The following is a 19,520-nucleotide window of genomic DNA, read 5'->3' on the forward strand; positions in this document are numbered from 1 at the left end:
ACACCACGTACCAAGTGCAGTGGCAAACTGACCCAGTTCAATACTTGTATCTTTCATCATACACATCCCTGCTGTTTTAGCAGCAAATTATGGGATGTTTTTGGAAACACTACATTTGTGCTTTGACAAATGGATAGCTCTTCCCCTCTCAGTGGTGGGGCACATAGCTTTAATAAAGTCATGCTTCCCAAATTATTGTACCTCTTTCAGAATATCCCAGTACCTTTAAACAAAGCTCTGCTCCCTCATGATTAGGCTTGTGTGGGTGGGTAGGTGGACTCTTATTTGCTGGCATACTCTACAACTTTCATATGACGGGGGTGGTGATTTGAGTCCCCAGTTTTGAAGTCTACTGCTTAGTGGCCCAAATCCATCTATCCCCCACTGGTTCCACAATAGCCGGCACGCAACCCATGTAGTTATTGAAAAGGGATTGAGGAGCCCCACTCCAGGTGGTTCTGTTTACTCCACTCCCAGGGCCTATTCAAGAAATTCATACTGTTCGTTGCACAGTCTAGGCATAGAACAGGCTTTTCACCTTATGCAGAATTCCCTTGATATACTCCAAACACGTTCCTATTTGGCATTATCATGGGCAACAACTGGACACGGCTCCTGGTATTTTACAATCCTTGCAGAAAAGAGCCTCTTTATGTTGAGTGACTTACTTATTGCTAGCAAATTCATGACCTACCAGGACTATGTGGGTGACTCCCCGACGACTATGTTTCTCACATTTGCTGAAGAACCTTTTTGGAATGGTCTATTCTGAGCCTTCTTCTAACTAACTCGCAACATGCTAACCTCATATCCCGGTTATACATGGTGGTGATGGATTACTGGATTCCTACTCACCAGGGGATACATCTGGCGTGGGGGGGTGATCTGGGCCAACACAATACAGATGAGCAGTGGAGATTCTGTTGCCGGCAAACTAAGGAAATATTTCCTAAGGGTAGATATAGATTGATCCATTAGAATCATTTGCACAGTGTATGTCACTCGGAGGGACCTTGCCAGGTATTATCCAGAAGTTGACACCAGGCGTACCCCTTGTGGTACTCCAAAGGCCACTTTTATGCATTTAGCTTGGGCGTGCCCTGCGATTAGCTGCATTCTGGTTTAAAACTGGGGTGACCATGTCCAAAATCACTGTCCATGCTCGTCCCTATGGTGCTGCTGTTGGGATACGTCCAGAAAATTCCTAAGGTCCATTGTAAACTTATTGCTTTTGCCTCTTTTGGGCAAAAGGCGGGTGGCAATGAGGTGGGGTGGAGGCCCTGTAACAATGTTTGATTGGCTGCAGGATATGACTTTGTGTGAGGACTGGTCTGGATTATACGCTGAGACGCTACCGCCGTCAGCCCTTCCATGTGACTTTTGGGGCTCGTTATGATTTATATCTGGCTCAACTGGACCCAGACTAAATCGGTGGACAGTGTATGGGGAGACAAATGGTGATTGGAGGTTGCTTGTTGAGGCCGGGCAATGGCGACTCGTGTATGTACTTGTGATGAGTTTAGTTTCATTTTTTATGGTGATGCATTTCACTGCTGGAGATAGAGATATATATTATACACACACAATGTGACCTTTGCAATTCTGGTGCCTGTGTTGGTTATGCTATGAGGACTCTAATGATTACTAATGCTATTGGTATTAAATAATGATATGACATTGTTACACTGGATTGCTCACCTTTTGTTTACTATTGTAAAAGGTTTAAAAATAAGAGAACCTACATTTTGCATGGGTGCTGGCACAGGTGGGTGGGAGTGCCTCTCAGACCGGAATATGATTAATGTTTTTTAAAATGCTGGCTTGTGGAAGTGCTTTGCAAGTGTTACAACTTATTAACTTAAGTCTGTTTGTTTTAAACCTAGCGACTAGTGTTCGATATACCAGTCTTCCACCCGCTAGTCGATCCAGTTTCAGGGGAATTGGATGTGAAAAGAGCTTTTACAAAATGGAGGTCAGTTCCTTGTGTAGCTAATCTGTAAGTCAATGTCATGTTTTCTGGTAAAGTAGCTTAATTACCACATCATTCCTTTCCATCCCAGATGCCATCACTTGAAAAGTGCCTCTTTGCAAGTCTGTTTAAAACTTGTAAGTACTGCTCACATTTAGAGTATTTAGTCTTTGGGACACCATCTTTGCACCCAAAATCATTTAGGAGCAAGTGCTCACTGAGGACGAAGGGAGAAACATGTCCAGAATTAAAGTTTCCAACCATGGGCAATTTAAAAAAAAAAAAGTTAAATCAACCAAGATGATGTAATCTGTTCTTGTTCAGATTGTTATTGTTTGTGCCTCGCCTTACAATTTTTCTCTCTCTGTCATTTAAATACAGCTGAAGACTCTTTGTATGGTTTTGTACTTTGTCCTGTAATCCAGCTCCCTGTTTAAGCTCAAGCTCCATTATCTAATGGGGGCTACTTCACTTTTGCAATATCAGTACCCTTAACTCCTGTTTCAAGCTAGATATGTTTTTATTACTTACAGAACACTGTAACTTGGAAAGTAGTTCTCAGTAATCTGGTGGGAAGCCTAGATGACGTTAACTTCCTGACCTTATGCACAAATCCTCCCTTTCCATTCTGCCACTTGACATCGTAGGTTTTAACAAGATGGTCTTCCTGATTACATATTAGTTGCCATCCACCGACTCTGGAAGCAGCAGTAGATTGCTGGTTTACTCCGTTCTTCATCCGTGGATTAAAGTCCTAGAGCTTTTCTTTGAAACTCTTGTCAATGCAAAATAGTCATCTTCACTGGAGTTTAGGAAGGTTGCCCCCAAAGCATACTTTACTCCCATGCTTGCCTGGTTCAGAATACTTCTTTGCCTACTACTTTGAAAGTTGGGCAGTGGGACCAGAATTAGTAATTCTGCACAGCTCTTTTATTGGAGTAGCCTACTTGTGCGACGTCAGTTACCAAGTTTTATCTTCAAACATAGATTTCCAACCAATCCTATATCTCTGGGATTTTTCATGTTGGCAAGTGTTGTCTTTTGGCAGTTGTCCAATGGCACATTGTACTTAAATTTGTGTCCTGAAGAGTTGATAAAACAAATGCACTGAGGGCATGGGTGAAGGGAGCTAAATCTACTTAGCTTCTTTCTAGATAGGTTTATTGTAAGTCTTATTTTTGTTGAAACCAATTAAGTAAACCTAAGCGCACCATTAAAGTGAAACTATGGTAAAATATTTTTTTAAATGCACATAAGAATAGTGGAGGATTGATCACATTGGTTTTTGACTACGCTGTCACTAAAGGCTTTGGTACTGAGCCACCAACATTTTACATCCTACTTTGTCTATCTTCAGAAACCTGCTGTCCCACACCATTTCACCCTACTGCATCTTGTGATATAAGCCCTCACATCTGGATGTCTTGTTGAGGCCCACCCCTTATCTTTACTGTTTTTCACACCCACGTCCCCACACCCTTTAAGAACTAGAAGTAATTCAGTCTTCCTTCAAGTCCGTGACTTGTTGAATGAAGTTTCCTGTAGGACTTTGAGCCTTTTTGAATCTTGTCCCATTGTAAAAAACAAACCTCGAACTTAAGGGTTTCTCACCTTTTTAACTTGGATCCCTAATATTTAAGGTAATGTTCCAAACGTGGATGGATTTCTGAAATGGCAAATTGCTTCTCAACTGAATGTTGATCTTGATCCGTTTTGCTCTACCTAATGTGTAGAATTGCCATTCTAATGAAGTCCCTTCAAATACAGGCGCTAGTATGATCTATGTGATATTTCCCCACCTTGTTGCCTCTGCCACAAAGATTTAGTACTGTGCTTCAGGACCTTTACAAAGATGACGTCTGCAGAAGGCAGGAAATTATGCAAAAGCTCTGATTGCTATAATAGCAGCCAGCTACTGCGCCATCTGGACCCTATATCTGCATTCTAGAATTCTGTTTTGTGGAGCTACTGTTCAAAGAAAAAAAGTTGAAGACTTCCAGGAAATAATCAAAGAGCATATGATCGCTTTCGACCACCAAAGCACATAACTGATCTTTTGGACCACAACCAAAGCCACATACTCTTATGTTTGTGTGGCCCTGTTTAATATCTGATTCCTTTAATGCAGCACATCTAGAATCTAACTCTTACAGGGTCTTTTCTCTATACCTTTGGAATAAACGAAATTTATCATCTACATTAAAGTAGGGGCATTTGAAATTTGTGGAACTAAATAAAAAGAAGTTTCCCCCAAAGTCAAATTCGAGATGTAGCCAACAGTGATTGCATGTTCAATAGCTGAAAGTGGCGACAGCCATATTGATCCTATGTACAGCAGAAATGTTTTGCCACTGTAAAAACACTCTAGGACTGCAAAGTATTGACTACACCCTAAAAACAGTATATCTAGAGCTTGTTACCACTCACCATTTTCTCATTTGTAGAGTATTTTCATTTACTACCGTGGCAAAAACGAAAAGACAACCCATGCTCAGTGTTGTTCATAATGGGTACGGTATGCCATTCCACCCCTTTCAATCCAACATAACTAGTATTTGCATTAACCGTTGGTGTCAAAATGGTAGTGCATAAAGTCCTAGCCCAAATTACACAAAGTAGATGTGTCAAGTCCTTCCCAGAAATGGTTGTAGGGGTGGGGATTTGAGGGGGATGGGGGGAGGGGTTGTAGCCTCCAGTTAGTGCACTGAAAGTGAAATGTATTACAGGGTGCCTAGATGATTTGGTCCAACATCTCACCTGTTGTCGCCTCTTACCTCCACCAGCATAGGAACATGATCAATTAGAGGGAGCACCTGATCCTTCTGGCGAATAAAAACTGTTTCCCAGTGAGTTAATTGCCAAGACGGTCCCTGCATGGACTTGGTGGGTGATTGTCGCCCGAAAGAAATTACAGTGCACTGGTTGGAGCAAATTGTGTAATCGAAATTAGAATGTCCTCTTTGGAAGAAACAATTGAGGATGTAATGAAAATGCCTCTGTGACCAAAGTACGGGAGGGGAATCTAAATACTGTTTTTTGGGGGTTCACATTGCAGGCATACAGAGATGGGTACACAGCAGCACTAAATATTTGTGCAATGTCCAATGGCTTTGCGCTTCAGTTTGTTCTACAAGCGTTTTGCCTTTGACTCCAAAGTCAAATTCACTAAAAGTCGTGCTTTAGAGCCACTTGCCCCAGCAGATACTGAAAATGGTGGTTGAGCGCATACTGCAAGAGGTTGTTTTAGAGGGCAAACTGATGGCCAAAGTTGTAATACACCAGATACTTTGCTGACTGATACTGGCCAGCGTGATTTCTTACCTAATACTGGTGGCACTAAATCTGACATTTGAGTGAGTTGCTCCAAAGTCCATGTGTACTTTTGTGCAGCAGCTGAGGCAAAATAGACAGAAGCTGCAGTTCTTAAAGAAGCTGCTGTCCCCTATGGTGAGGTCCCCTCTCTGATTTCCTGCAAAGTTGAGAACCCCTGATGATTTGGTCATTAGCAAATTCTGAATTGGCTCGGTGGAGTTCCCGTTAATAAGGAAATGTTATGCACAGCAACCTGGGTGAAGAGCAGCTGGGCAGTGGCTAGTATGCTGGACATACAAAATGGTTATGCGTTCTGGGGGGTGATTGGTTAGGTTTGTTTTTAAAGCTTTTCATACAGATTTATAAAAGAGTGCAGGGGTATACGGCACTGTGAAACCTTTGTCATTTGAGTATTTTTTTTTAATTTTTTTGTGTTGAATGCCAAATACGCGATTATCATCCTTTTTCTCTCCTCTCCAGCCCCTTCCCCTTTTCACCAGGGTGGGTATCCTGAGTAGATAGTGGTACTGACTTTGCCCGAAATACTCTATTTGTATGGCGATTTGAAAACAGTTAAAGCTATATTATTCTTTCACTGATGTGCTATTCTGAGGTATGATTTATAAAAATTTGTTGGGTTCAAATAACCTTGCTTTCCATGCTATTGCTTGTTTCTTAATAAAAATAAAAAAATAGTGAAAGTTCTAATTTTATGGATGGTGGAAGTGAAACCTTGTGGATGATTGTAGAGGCTTCAGTAGATTTGGGTTGACTAAAATCATAAGCCTTTCATTTGATTACTTGCAGGCGGAACCATAATCACATATGGCAGGTACTAATGTATGCTCGAAGAGTCTTCTACAAGATCGACACAGCCGGGCCCTTAAATCCAGAAGCTGCAGTGCTGTAAGTTTATTTATTTTTATTACGGATTTTGAGTTGTTTCCTTTAGTCCTACTTAGTTTTGCAGGTATGTAGTGGAGTCTAAATCAAATTGAACCTAAGCCTGACTTAAAACCAGGTCACTAAATGAGCAGCACCTAACCAGATGTTGAGAATGTGCAGGTGTTGGTTGGAGAAAAATTCACCCTCATTGGAAGGGAAGAAATCATCACGTTGGTGTTTAGCCAATATTAGAAATGTCTTCTGTATATTTCATTTGTATGGGCACCTGAAGTCCCCTAGGATTCCATACTGTTCCATGTTCTCTCCAGCCTCCATATAGAGCGCCTTTGCTGCTGTACTAACAGATAAAAGCATTAAAATTCACTATTTTGCTGTCTGCAGACACCTCTGCTTGAGAGTCATCTGTCATCCAATGCATCAAGCACTACCTGCACTACATCCTGACCTGGATGTCCAGTACCTACCACAAGCTCAAACACACCAAGACTGCATTCCTGTTTATGGAGAACGACAAGCACAACATAGTACAAACCTGGCTCCATAATGCAAACATTGACCGCTTCAAATCCTCCTTTTCCTCTTAATTCAAATCACTTGGTTTCACCCTTAACACCAAACTCACTCTCGGAAAACCTAGCGAAAAGACTGCCTGGTACCACCTGTCTCTTCCAAAGAAATTGAAATAGTTTTTCCACATTTACCACCCCATGCCACAACCTATCTCATCCAGAGCCTGAAAAAAAATATGATTAGATCACCACATCCCGATGGAAATCCATTCACTCTCCTTGCTGCCCCACATTCTATTCAAGACCATCTACATCATTTACAAAGACATCCCAATCTGGGTCCCTGCTTATCTTTATCTTGCTGACAAGCTCCCCATCTCTGGTTTCTCTTGGCATGTCCACACGTAGGGCACTGTGAGACTGGACGCTTAGCTGTAAAATTATTTTTTTATTTTTTTTAAAAACAAGGCTGAAATCCCTTTCCATCTCTGAACCCAGTATCTGGAACAACATCAGTGTATCGCTCAGAATCGCCCTCAATACAGCTGGAATTTAGTAAAGAATGGAAGACTCTCCTCTGAATAACTAGGAACATGTTAGCACGTCTGACCTTAATAAGTAAACTTGCAAGGGGACGCAAATAGGTCGAACCTTTTGACTAGCAAGTAAATGTTATCATAACTCCAGTACATAATCAATACGCAATAGTCAATCAATCAATGGAGTCAGTAATTGTCACGCACCGTGACCCTTCAGTCATGAATAACCACACCTTTAATAAGTTAGAATATTTATTTCCCTATATTAACAATGCTAAGGTCATGTAGATCTCAAAATCAAATGAAACACATACAGAAACAATACCGGCTGTCCAAAGCGGCGGAAGAAACGTGATCTAATCAAAGCTCGAACTATAGCACATTCGAAGGTTATGGTGCAAATCAGTAACAGTTAACTGCGTCAATGTAATTATATACATGAAGTTTAGCAGAGATATTCATCAAGCATTTATCCCTGTTATAATAATTTCATTAGTGAGGATCCTTAACTTACATCAGATTAGCATCCGTGTGTTGGGCTTCATGCAAAACAATTTAGTAACACAAATTTGGAAAAACATCTAACTATGGCTCTATCAAAACAGTGCAGTTGGTACCTAGGAAGAAAAACAAATATGCATAACGATCAACAGTATGTTACATTATACCTGTCCTCAGTGTGGATCAGCAAGCAGAGTCCGTCTTCGTCCTCAGGACATCATTCGGTCAGCAAGGCATCAGGATTCAGCATCAAAGTTCAGAAAACGCAAAGTCTCTAAGCATTAAAGTTAAGCATGCCTCTTGTCAAGAGGCAGAAGAAATAACCTTTCGGTCAGGAAGAAAATGGGCAATTACGGTGTCTTCTCTCAGTATAGTATTTTTATATTTAAACTAGTAAAACTGCTTCCTAAATCCCTATTGGTCAGGTATTCGCACTTTGTCCAAAGAAACTAAAACTTCAAATCTATGCGTTCTACTATTACTTCGTTCACATGTTGTTAATTTGGTTTGTCTTGCAATGTCCTAATCATTCGGCTTGTTTGGTAACAATATTGTTGCAGCTTCTACTCTAGTCAGTATCTTCATTGTTCTCGTCGTGGGAAAGTCAGTCTCGCACACATTACATCTAAAATGGTGTTAGCAGGAACATCATCTTCCAGCAGTCTGTTCTCATGAGAAGCTTCCGTTATGAGCACATTTAAACAACACAATATAAATTCAGTTTCTCTCTAGGACAGCCATTTTATTAAACGTTAAGAAATACAGCTTCTACATGAATCCTGGCAAACTAGTCCAAGACATTCGCTAAGTTGAGGGCTACAATTAATAGAACTAAAACACAATACATAACCCTTAATATAACTTATTACTATATTAGTCAAACATAGTCAACATTTTGTAATATTAAATCATGGATTAGTACATTTCGTTAACATTGGATGCCATTCTTCGTGATCACATTTTCAAATGCGTGCATTATTTAACTACGTTATTTTATTTTCTACATAAACGTATTATTCAAAATACATAATTTTTCTTATATCATTTTTATTAATACACCTGCACTAGCAAACCTACTGCAGTAAGTGCATGTCTGATCCCATAATCCAGCTGCCTCTCCATCACTTAACTGTATACTTACCTTTGACCCTGTACATCACTGCCTTTTGGCTAAGTGTGTGCTATACAAATACGACATACAGTATGTTCTGCACATCTATCTTAATACTGATCTAATTTCCCACAAGTTTAAAAAAAAAATTCAGGCTTTGTTATTCTACATGCTTCATTTGCCTGGAAAAAGTGGGTGGTAATATCGGCCTAGTACTATCCTATTACTGAGTCCGTACGAGTTGTGGGCTCGAAATGCAGGAATGTGTGGCATCTATGTTGCCTGGCTGTTAAATACGTGCTCCTCCTTGTCAGTGCCATTATCTGGCGCTACATTACTGCCTGGAATATCATCCAGGACTTTGTGATGGTGTTTTGGGTCTAGTAAACCTTGTAAATGTGCTGAGTGATGTTTACACAAATGTTCTTAAGTCCCACAAAGTTAAGGCCTATGTGAGATGATTGTACCACAAACATTTCATACACCTATTGGTTTGCGACTCCTATTTGGAACTTGGATTTTAAGATTCTCACCTATAAATTATGCACCTTGTTAAAGAATGCACTTTATACCATGCTTTACTTGTAACCTTATTTCTCAGTTGGTGCAAACCTGCTGTTAAAGTTCCATACTTGCAGCTAAAGAATACAAAGGGAAGGCCGTACTAGAAGGTTAAAACCTGGATTAGAACTATTTTTACATGGGCCGCTGTGTGCTTTAAAGTGCTCTATAGAGTACATTTAAACCTGGGCCAACTGGAGTGATGTTACTATTAGTGTGTATCGTTGGCTCTTTAGCAATTGTAATTGATCTGCTTTTCTTATTGTTCTAGTTATGAAAAAGATGTCCAACTTTTTAAAAGCAAAGTGGTGGACAGTGTTAAGCTATGCAACAGCCACTTGTTTGATCAGCCAAAAATACAAGATCCCTATGCAATTAGGTGAGTACAATATGGATAATTTTACACACCTCTTGTTGCAATGATTGTGTTTTTATTTACATATAATTTGGTTATGTATAGCCTGAATACTTTGTTTACTTAGTGGCCACTTTCTCACAAATATCTGCAATCTCTTCCTTCTGTCTAAGCAAAACCTGCATTTTTCCTTCCGTTCCCCAGACAAGGGTTAAACCTTTCCTGTGTGGAGCACTGTTGCACAGATTACCATGTCTACCATTACACATCCCATCTGTTAAGCTCCCATTTAGTGCATTCCTTGCTCTTTTCCCTAGGTTTTGTTTGGAAATGATGTACTTGGTAATCTTCCCCAATAAAGCCTCACACTTAAACCTGACCAAACATGAAGGTACGATCAGGCGTGTACTTAGGGCAAGTGGACATTGCACTTTGGTAGATACTGCAGAGTTTACTTGGTGTAAGCTAAACTCCATTCAGGATATAGAACTGAATCCATTTAAATTGCACGTTTAGATTTTGTGGGGTATCAGTTGAAGACCCAGGTCTTGAGGTCCTTCCTGAACTGGATCAGCAAGGAGGGGGATTGCCTGAGGTGGAGAGGCAATGTGTTCCAGGTCTGCGAGCAAGGTAGGAGAAAGATCTTCCTCCAGCCGAGTTCTTGCGGATCCTTGGGGTGGAGGTGAGGGCCAGCTGGGCAGAGGGGGGCTGTCTGGTGGTAGTGTAGATGGAGAGGTGGTGGTTGATGTAGACCAGTCCGATGTTGTGTAGGGCTTTTTATGCTTGTGTGAGCAGCTTGAAGGTGATTCTTTTTTTGACTGGTGGCCAGTGGCGGTCTCTCGGGTGCAATGATGTAGTTGTGGTGGGGGATGTCCAGGATGAGTCTAGCCGAGGTGTTTTTGTTTTTCTGGAGTCTTGTTTGGAGTTTCTTGGTGATGCCAGCATAGTGTGTTGCCGTAGTCAAGCTTGCTGCTGACGAGTGCCTGAGTGACTGTTCTTCTTGCTCAATGGGATCCATTTGAAGATCTTTAGGAGCAGGCAAAGCATGTGGAAGCACAATGATGAGACGGCATTGACTTGGCGGGCCATTGAGAGCGAGGAGTTGAGGTTGTGTGTGTCATCAGTGGGGGGGGGGAGAGTGTGGGGGTGGAAGGGGGGAGGGGGGAGGCGCCGAGAGCTGCAGACCACATGAGTCCGCCCAGGATGAGGACATCAGCCTTGTCAGTTGAACTTGAGACGGTTGTCTTTCATCCATACAGCCTTCGTTCTGTTGTGGAAGAAGTTGTTGGCTGTTGATGGTTCATCGGTGAGGCAGATAATCGGCTGGATGTTGTTGACTTAGGAGACTATGGTGTCTGACAATGTTAGCAAGTGGGGTCCTGTAGATATTAAAGAGGGTGGGGCTCAGGGAGGAGCCCTGCGGGGAGTCCGCAGCTGGTCTCAGTTTCGTGGTGAATGGTGGGAGCCTGACTCTAGATTCGGCCGGTGAGGAAGGAGCGGATATACTCAAGGGCTTTGCTGTGGATGTCTGCGTCGTGTAGTCTGGTGCAGAGGGTGGTTTTGGAGACTGTTGAGGGTGGCAGAGAGGTCCAGGAGGATGAGGGCTGCAGAGGTCATCCGTGGCTGTGAGGAGTGTAGTCTCGGTGCTATGGTTGCTCCTGAATCTGGATTGGGAGGGGTCCGTGATGTGGTTGGTCTCGATTCATTTTGTGTGCCTGGCATTAATGGCCGCCTCTGATTATGGCTGGGTAGGGTTGCTGTGAGATGGATCTGTAGTTTCTCAGGTTCTTTGGGTCAGCGGAGGGCTTCGGCAATAGAGGATTGATCTCCACTTGTTTCCAGTCCTCTGGGAAGGTGGTGGACTCAATGGAGCAGTTGATGGTGCAGCACAGTTTGGGGCGATGGTGGCACTGGCTCTGTTGAAGATGTGGTGGGGGGCAAGGTTCAAGGGTGCCAGGAGTGGATTGATTTCATGATCTTGAGGGTATCTTGAGGGGTGTCCAGTGGTGGAGGATTGTCAGCAAGGGTTCAGTCTTTAGATGTGGGGGGCAGTGGGCGGGGTGGGTTGGTCTTGGGTTGTGAATCCATCATAGATGTCCTGGATATTGTGGTGGAAGAAAGTGGCGAGGTTGTCGCAGAGGTCTTGGGAGGGTGGAGTGTCTATGGTGTCTGAGCTGGGTTTGAATTTTTTGACCACGGTAAAGAGTTCCATGCTGTTGTGAGTGTTGGCGTTGATGCTTTCCTGAATGATCGATTTTCTTGCTGTTGTGATGAGGTGGTGGTGGTGACATGATGGCGGTCAATCCCTTCCATCGCTAGAGGCACCAGGTCATGTTACTGCTTTGCCCCTACCTTTGTGCTTGTGGTTAAGCCTCCGGTGGAATAGACCTTGATAGATGCCCAGTTGCACAGGTTTGAATGATGGAGAACACTTCTCTTTGGATGACCTATTGCTCTACTTCCTATGCCCCAGTTGGTCAACATCAGTAAGGAGTTTGAACAGGTGACTGGACTATTCATGAGAGAAATGAAGAAGCTTAAGGTCTCTAATATTCCTCCCCCCCCCCCCCCCCCCTTTATGGTGATTAATACCTCTTATTACTTTTTTATCTTTGTCATGCATGGGAGCTAGACCTTGGTCCTCTGAGTAGTGGCAAAACACACTCCTGGCCATTGTGAGTGCAGTAATTACGAATTCATTCTGTGAAACCAAATTCAAAAACCTGCATTGAATAAGTTTCACACAACGGGTGGGGAAGGTTTTTGTGTTTACACTGTGGATGTGTCTTGAGCTGTATGATATGTAGGCCAATAGATAAATGCAGCTTTTCTACATATGATCCCCATTGTGGCTAAGAGACCTCGGCAGATAGTGGTGGAATGTTGCGCCACCAGATCTACAAGAGATGATTGTACAGCCCTGGTTATACTGATGTATATAAACCTAGTGGTTGTCCACAGAAACATTATATAACCTGGAAGATTGAAAACATTGTGGCGGTTTTGTAACTTGATGATTGGGTGAATGTGGGCTGTCTGACTGTCCTTTTGGGAGGAAATGATCATTCTTCATGCTGTTATTTGGAGTACTTGCTGAAAGGCAACATCTGATTGTTGAATATATCTCTATGAATGTTCATTCCCATGACTGAATAATCCAGGTACTTGTGTATTGTGTTGTACTATGCCAATAAAATGTTTGCTAGAAAAGAAGATATAGCTAATGTCCCTGCACTAGTCCCCACCTTTGTATCTCTCGATCTTGGTATACATAATAGACTGAATATACTTAAAGAACCAGACCTTTTGCCAAGACTTTGGATGGAATTCCACTTAATTCTGTTGACTCCTCTCAACCTTTTCCTTTGAAAATTGCCAGTTGTATAAGCACCATACAAAAAACATGCTGTCAAATGTTAACCATTCCTTAAAGAATATTGCTCCATAACAGACACCCCAGTCTGCCAGACTTGCTTATTGAACGTGTTTAATATCCAACCTTTGTAATGATTTGTACTATGATTTCCCTTTTGTCCTATCCTAGAGGGTGGGTGGATTCATTTGCTATTATATTTCATCGTCCTGGACATCAGTGGTGATTATGGTGATGTAAAAAGGAAAATGTATTAAATGGTAGTCCTAGTTGTCCATCATGGAAGAGGTTGCTGAATTTATTTTTATTTTAATTAAGCCATCTGAGATATATAGGCTATTAAAATATCATTTTCACTTTATAGATAAAAGTTCCTGATGCATAGACAACAGTAATGTGTTTCATATTGCCCACAACAGCCATAGTTGCTGATTGAGTTAATCAAATCTCTTTTAAATATGAAGGACTGTAACACATATGATGCATATTTTCGAAAAACTGCTGCATCCCAATAAAATTAATCCATGTAAAGGACTTGCATAAAGAAGTAATATGCCATCATTTTCACTAATTGCCACCCTCAAATCGCCCCACTCTTGGTCTAAGAAGGGCATTTCCTTTAGAAGGGTTATTGAAGAGGCTTCTATTTTATGGTGTTCATTGAACCCTGATAATCTCAGGAGAGGTCTGCTTAAGTCTTCTCTCTCAAATGCTGTCAAAATTCAAATTTTACCAGCCTAGATTTTGCCAATCTATTTTTAAAATGTGTTTTTTTTTTTTATTTTAACTTGCAGATCTGGTTATCCGAGTAGGCCTTGGCTTATGGTCAAACATATTTTAAATTTTATGGGTTTAATACATCTCCTCCACCGTTCTAGTAGGGATAGGGGGGCAGAGGAAAGTGGATGTTAACCCAGTGACCAGCACTGGGATAAGTTTCTTTTAGTCTTGATGCCAAATCTCCCAATCATGGCTCTTTAAAGTGTTTTATTTATAGTGGTCTATGAATAAAAGCTCTGAACTGGAGGCTGAAAGCAGTGCGAGTTTCTCACAGTGCCTGTCAGTGGGGCATACAAATAATAAAAATGTTTACTTACCCACGCATCTTTAGCATTCTCTTCTGCAGTTCCAGTGAAAGTCTCTGAGCCTCGGCTAAATCCCCTGTACCACTCCAGACGCTTTTCTTATGTTGCTGACTGTTAGCAGCATGAGAAATACCAGCATTGGTTGGAGTGGGCTGGCTCGACGCTCCTTTAGGCACTGGTGACCTCTGTCTTCTCTCCACTCAGAAATCTGACAGCTCGGGTTGGAGAGGTTTAAAGTGCGCATGTCAGGCTGGCTGTCGCAAGACAGGCAGCCAAACTACATGCACACTTTAAACAGGAGTTGGCACCACTCCTCCCCTGCTGCAAATCTGCAGCAGTGACCCTGCCCTGACTCTTGGCTTGGTCTAAGAGCACAATTGAAAAATAAAATGGTAATACATTTATTTTATCACCATTTTATTCTTTACCTCTGCTGCTTTTTCAGTATGGGGGTGGGAGAGGGCACAGCACTCCTCTGCCCAAATGGAGGAACCACCGCTGTTTATTACCATCCCTTCTACTTTGTGATAGTTTAGACCAGTGATTCACAACCTTTTGACTTCTGTGGTCCCTCCTCATTTTTATCATTACTGGAAAACAGGTACATCCACGGAGTCATTATTCAAATCCAGCCCCCCCCCCCCCGCCCCCTCCCCACGGAGTCATTACTGAAAACTGGGGACCTAATCTGTAAATATTATTTACATTTCTAAGCAGCCACGGGCCCCATGAGGAGGCTTCTCGGACCCCAGAGGTTCGCAGATCACAAGTTGGGAACCACTGGTTTAGATAACTATCCAAACTTAATGTTTCACAGCCATATAACATTGATAGACATTTACCCGCAGTTGCTTTTTAAGCACACACTAGACGAAAAGCCCCATACATTTTGTTAAAGCATGGTAATGCCACAGTATTGAAGATCTTCACCATAGTTTTCTTCCAGTGAGAAAGTTTGGAAGTAGGTCCGCCTCAATTAGTGATATTCCTTAACCATTCCCAGACCCTGCTCCCCTCCCCCAAACTGATTAACAATTTGGCATTCATGGGAAGCAGTGAGTAGATTTAGATGGTCAGTCCTCTGCTGAAATCATCCTAATTGCTTTATTCCCAAACGAAATTGCCAGTCCAGTGACATACGAGCTACCATCTAGTACTGGATGGCCAGCCTTGGGACTGAAAGTCCCAGACCACTCTTTCTCTGACATTACTTGTTTTCCTGCTGTTTAATTTCTCTACCTTTTTTTTTAAATAAGGAGCTCCAGTGCTGCTGCTGTAAATTTAAGGTTTATTTGGCTAAGTTTGTTTGTTTGTGTTTTTTTGTTTTTGTTTTGTTCCCCTGATGGTTAATTAGGATTACAACTAAATGTCCCTGCTCTGACCTCCTTCTGACTTCTGCTTAAAGCACTACATATATTGATGGATGTGTTAAGAGTGTGGGTTACAATTACATTTTGTATGTTTGTTTGCTTATTATTATTATTGTTTTTTTTATCCTCTAGTTTTTCTCCCTGGAACCCAGGTCTACATGATGAAGCTAAAGAAAATATGCTATCTCACAAGGTACAGTATGTATTTCCCATTCTAAGTATTAGTACACTACACCTGATCTCCTCTGTCATAGCAACATTTTATTTGATGCCAAAGAATTGAAAGTTGATGTGGGACTGGGTCAGTAGAGGAGTATCTATAGATTACTTTGAGGATTTCTTATGTAAAATATCTTCAGTTGGCTATCACATCTTAAGCTTGTTTTTCTGGTTCTGACAAACTATGACCCCCTAATAGCAGACGTCCCCATCAGCTTTAGTTGAGAACTAACTACTCTCTAGCTGAATGAATGTTGAGTACTTTTATAGCAGAAGAGTGTCCCGGCGCATTTAATTGGTCTCGCCATAGCGTATGGCAGTGAATTTCCAGCTCTTTATCCCAGCTATCGTCTGAAGAGGTATGTTTTCAACTCCTTTTTCTTTTAAATCTGGGTTCATCTGTGATGTATTTAAGGCACATAGACAGCTCAGGGCTCTAAAAATCCACTCTCATTGGCAAGTCTTATTTGATCAGGTCAAGCTATTTTTAGTACTTACTCGTCCCTTCTGCCGAGTTGACACTGAACAGGTGTTTTGTTCAGTTGAAAAGTGGAGGGGCACTAAAAGATGCCTTTAAATTTTATGTCACATTTGCTCTGTTCTGGCAGAGGTCAAAAGTCAGTTTTTCTTAAAATTAATTTTTCATTCTGACTGCAGACTCCCAGGACTTTGTAAGGTGAACTGTGTGACCTGCTGCTTAGAATGTAAAATAAAAGGATATAGTCATGTTTTTCCTAACACACATTTAAATGACTAACTCAACTGTGTAAACATTTCAAAATATATTTCAGTAGTTCTGAAAGCCCTTTTTTTATATTTGTGTGATGTAAATATATTTGAATAGGATGAAAACAAATCAAAATACTTTACATGTTGATGTGCAAAGGATATGTTTTCTTAAACCCACTTTTCACGAATTGTTAATACACTATATAGTTTTATCAATAAAGCTGCAAGTTATTGGAGAGGTTTTTGGACATTACTTGAAAAGTTACTGTGTGTAGATGACAATGTTGCTACATCATGGTTTAGCAATATATTTATTAAAATTTAGTGTTTAAACAAACTGAGAAACACTCCTGCCCTGACGGCAATGTTAGTAAACTAAAAGAAGTTATAGGTTATGTGGGCCATGCATCATGGTTATGCGGGCTAGATTAGTGTAATGCATGTAGCAAACTTTAGTCTACTTAATCAAAGAAAATACGTTTTTTTTTTTTTTTTTTGTACTGCAGAAATGCTGAGCTCACTTATTTGAGGGTGCAATTACATGTGAGAATTAAGAAAAAGGTGACTCTAAACTATTTGCATAGGATCACACAATTTGAGACCTGTTTACAGGTAAAGTACATTATAGTTAGGTCGTGTAGATTATTTAAGTTACTTGACCTGCAGGTCTAGTAACATTTTTATGATTTGTCGAGCCCTGCAGCTTATTCTATAACCTTGCCTCCTTAATGGTGAAGGAGGAACCTTCCCTGCTTCAGAAAGTAGGGCACCACAAGGAGCCCCGCAGTCTGAGCATGAAAGACCTACCAGGTCTGTATCTCTGAATGCATTTGTTAAGGTACACAACTCCCCTATTATGGAGTACCTGATGCGTTCAGGTCAGGGCCTTCTACATTAAACAATGGTGAACTGGTAGCCAATAAAGTTTGTCTCAAAATACTGAAACAGAAGTCCCTCTCTGAATTTTATATAGTAGTCAGGCAGCCATATTCATAGGTCACTCGCATACCATGGTTTAAAAAAAACAAGAAAAAAGTGGTTCAGATGCCTAACTTGTTCACCTCATTATTTTTTGTACATTCCATATTCTTGTTTTTGCCCGGTGATGTCAAAATTGAGATTTAAAGGCAGTCTAATATTTCTGCTCTCCACCCTGCATGAAAGAACTAAAACAACCTTGAACACGCACACCACTATTAAGTTGAAGCTGTATCTGCCCAAATTCAGTGTAAACTAACCTAAATCAGAAGCTACTAGCATGGAAGTTATTTTGAAACCATCTAAAGTCTTTCAGACAATCAATGGCTTCCCAAACTAGGTGGAAAAGGGCACTCTTCCAGCTAGACCACCTAATAACATTTAAAGGAAACTGGTCACCTACTTAGTGCTGAATCCTTGCTTGTAGATCTACACCAATTTCTACCCTACTAAGTTTTGACACCAATGCATTGAAAATGCTACAAAGCAATCTTTTAATGCAGGTAACTGTTGTGATTAGCCAGGGTGGCAAACGTGCAGGATCACTTGCTTTCATCTGATAAAACTGATGTTTCAAATGACATCCTATTTAAAAAAAAATTAAAAGAAGCAGGCAAATGTTTGTCTTTAAAGAGTGAAAACATTAAGTGATAGAAATGCTAGAACAAATGCATCAAAGTTGGTGGAATCAAGACTAGTAAGCTGGGTTCTGGTTGTAAAACTCAAACTCCCCTCCCCCCCCACTCCTTGTGTTCATATGTTTTGGACTGTAGTGCACTGGGATCCTGTGCTGGTAAACTTCTCAGCACAATAAACCCCAGCTGATGCCAGTGTGTGATTTATTGAAAAATGCACACAGATGGCATCTTAGAGATGTCCCCTCTGTTAGCCAAACTGCTAGTGTAGGACTGACAGGTCTGTGCCAGCCTGCCACTTTCTGACAAGTTTCTGACCACATGGGGCTGAGAGCCTATGTGTTGTCAGTGGTCAGCAACAAAGCCCGTCCTGAGTGGAGGTGCCTAATACCCCCCCACCCTTAACAGGAACTGTAACACCTGGCAGTGTGCCTCAAAGGCTCAAGCCTTGGATTACAGTGCCCCAGGGCACTCCAGCTAGTGGAGTTGCTTGCCCCAATTTAGGAAGGAAGTCCAGCGGGAATATTAGGGGGGAAAAAAGGGAGGAGTGACCACCCCAGCCAAGACCACCCCTAAGTTGTACAGAGCTGAGGTGACCCCCTCCCTACAGAATCCTCCATCTTAGTTTAGAGGACAGGGACAAATCGGATTAGATTTGTGCCTCTCCTCCCCCAGAGGGAGTCGTCACAAGGAGGGTGTAGCCACCCTCCGGTCCAGTAGCCATTGACCACTGCCCCCTGAACCCCTAAAACACCCCCAAATCTAGGATTTTAGAGCCTCCCTAAACCCAGCTCACCAGATTCCTGGCTACCTAAGAAAAAGGACTGCTTAGCTGAAACCCCCAGCAAAGAAGAAGGAAGACAACTAATTTGGCCCCAGCCCTACCGGCCTGTCTCCTGCGTCCAAGAACCCGCAAAAGAACTACACATCCAGCGGGCCAGCGACCTCTGCCAAGCTCCAGAGTACTGTCCTGCACCCAAAAGGACCAAGAACTCCCGTGGACAGCAAGTAGAAGAAACCAACAACTAAGGACTTTAACCTAACTCCGAATGTGTGAGTCCTAACCACTCTGCACCCGACGCCCACAGCCCGTGTCCAGGTGGTGCAACCGGCTAGCGAGGATCCACAGGTGGTTCTGAGCAAGTGCCCACCCTGGGTTGACCTCTCCACCACATCACGATGACGCTTGCCGAGGGAATCCTGAGGACCCGTCTGACCGCAAATCTCTGGACAAAGATAACCGACGCCTAAGATGCAGTGCATCCACAGCCCCAGGCCTAAGAGCACCCGAACTCCTGTGTAGTAACATTCAGTAGGTGGGCCATCTCCCTGTCCAGGCTGTGATCTGCCCGAAACGACCCCCTGGAC

The 19,520-nt window shown here is 42.0% G+C and overlaps 1 protein-coding gene across 6 annotated transcripts in view; it reads left to right on the forward strand.

The window, feature by feature from the left end:
• The window catches only part of AKTIP (AKT interacting protein), an 81,122-nt gene that overhangs the window by 39,226 nt on the left and 22,376 nt on the right, over nt 1-19,520 (forward strand). For 3 of the 6 annotated variants that reach the window (XM_069216326.1, XM_069216328.1, XM_069216327.1), the window contains 5 exons: nt 1,884-1,972; nt 6,089-6,187; nt 9,680-9,787; nt 10,280-10,393; nt 15,724-15,784. In XM_069216326.1, the coding sequence (XP_069072427.1) occupies nt 1,884-1,972; nt 6,089-6,187; nt 9,680-9,787; nt 10,280-10,393; nt 15,724-15,784 (471 nt within the window). The remainder of the gene's footprint in view (nt 1-1,883; nt 1,973-6,088; nt 6,188-9,679; nt 9,788-10,279; nt 10,394-15,723; nt 15,785-19,520) is intronic. The other 3 variants (XM_069216329.1, XM_069216331.1, XM_069216330.1) reach the window with 1 other exon arrangement.

The sequence above is a fragment of the Pleurodeles waltl genome, chromosome 12 (genome assembly GCF_031143425.1).
Source record: "Pleurodeles waltl isolate 20211129_DDA chromosome 12, aPleWal1.hap1.20221129, whole genome shotgun sequence".
NCBI lineage: Eukaryota > Metazoa > Chordata > Amphibia > Caudata > Salamandridae > Pleurodeles > Pleurodeles waltl.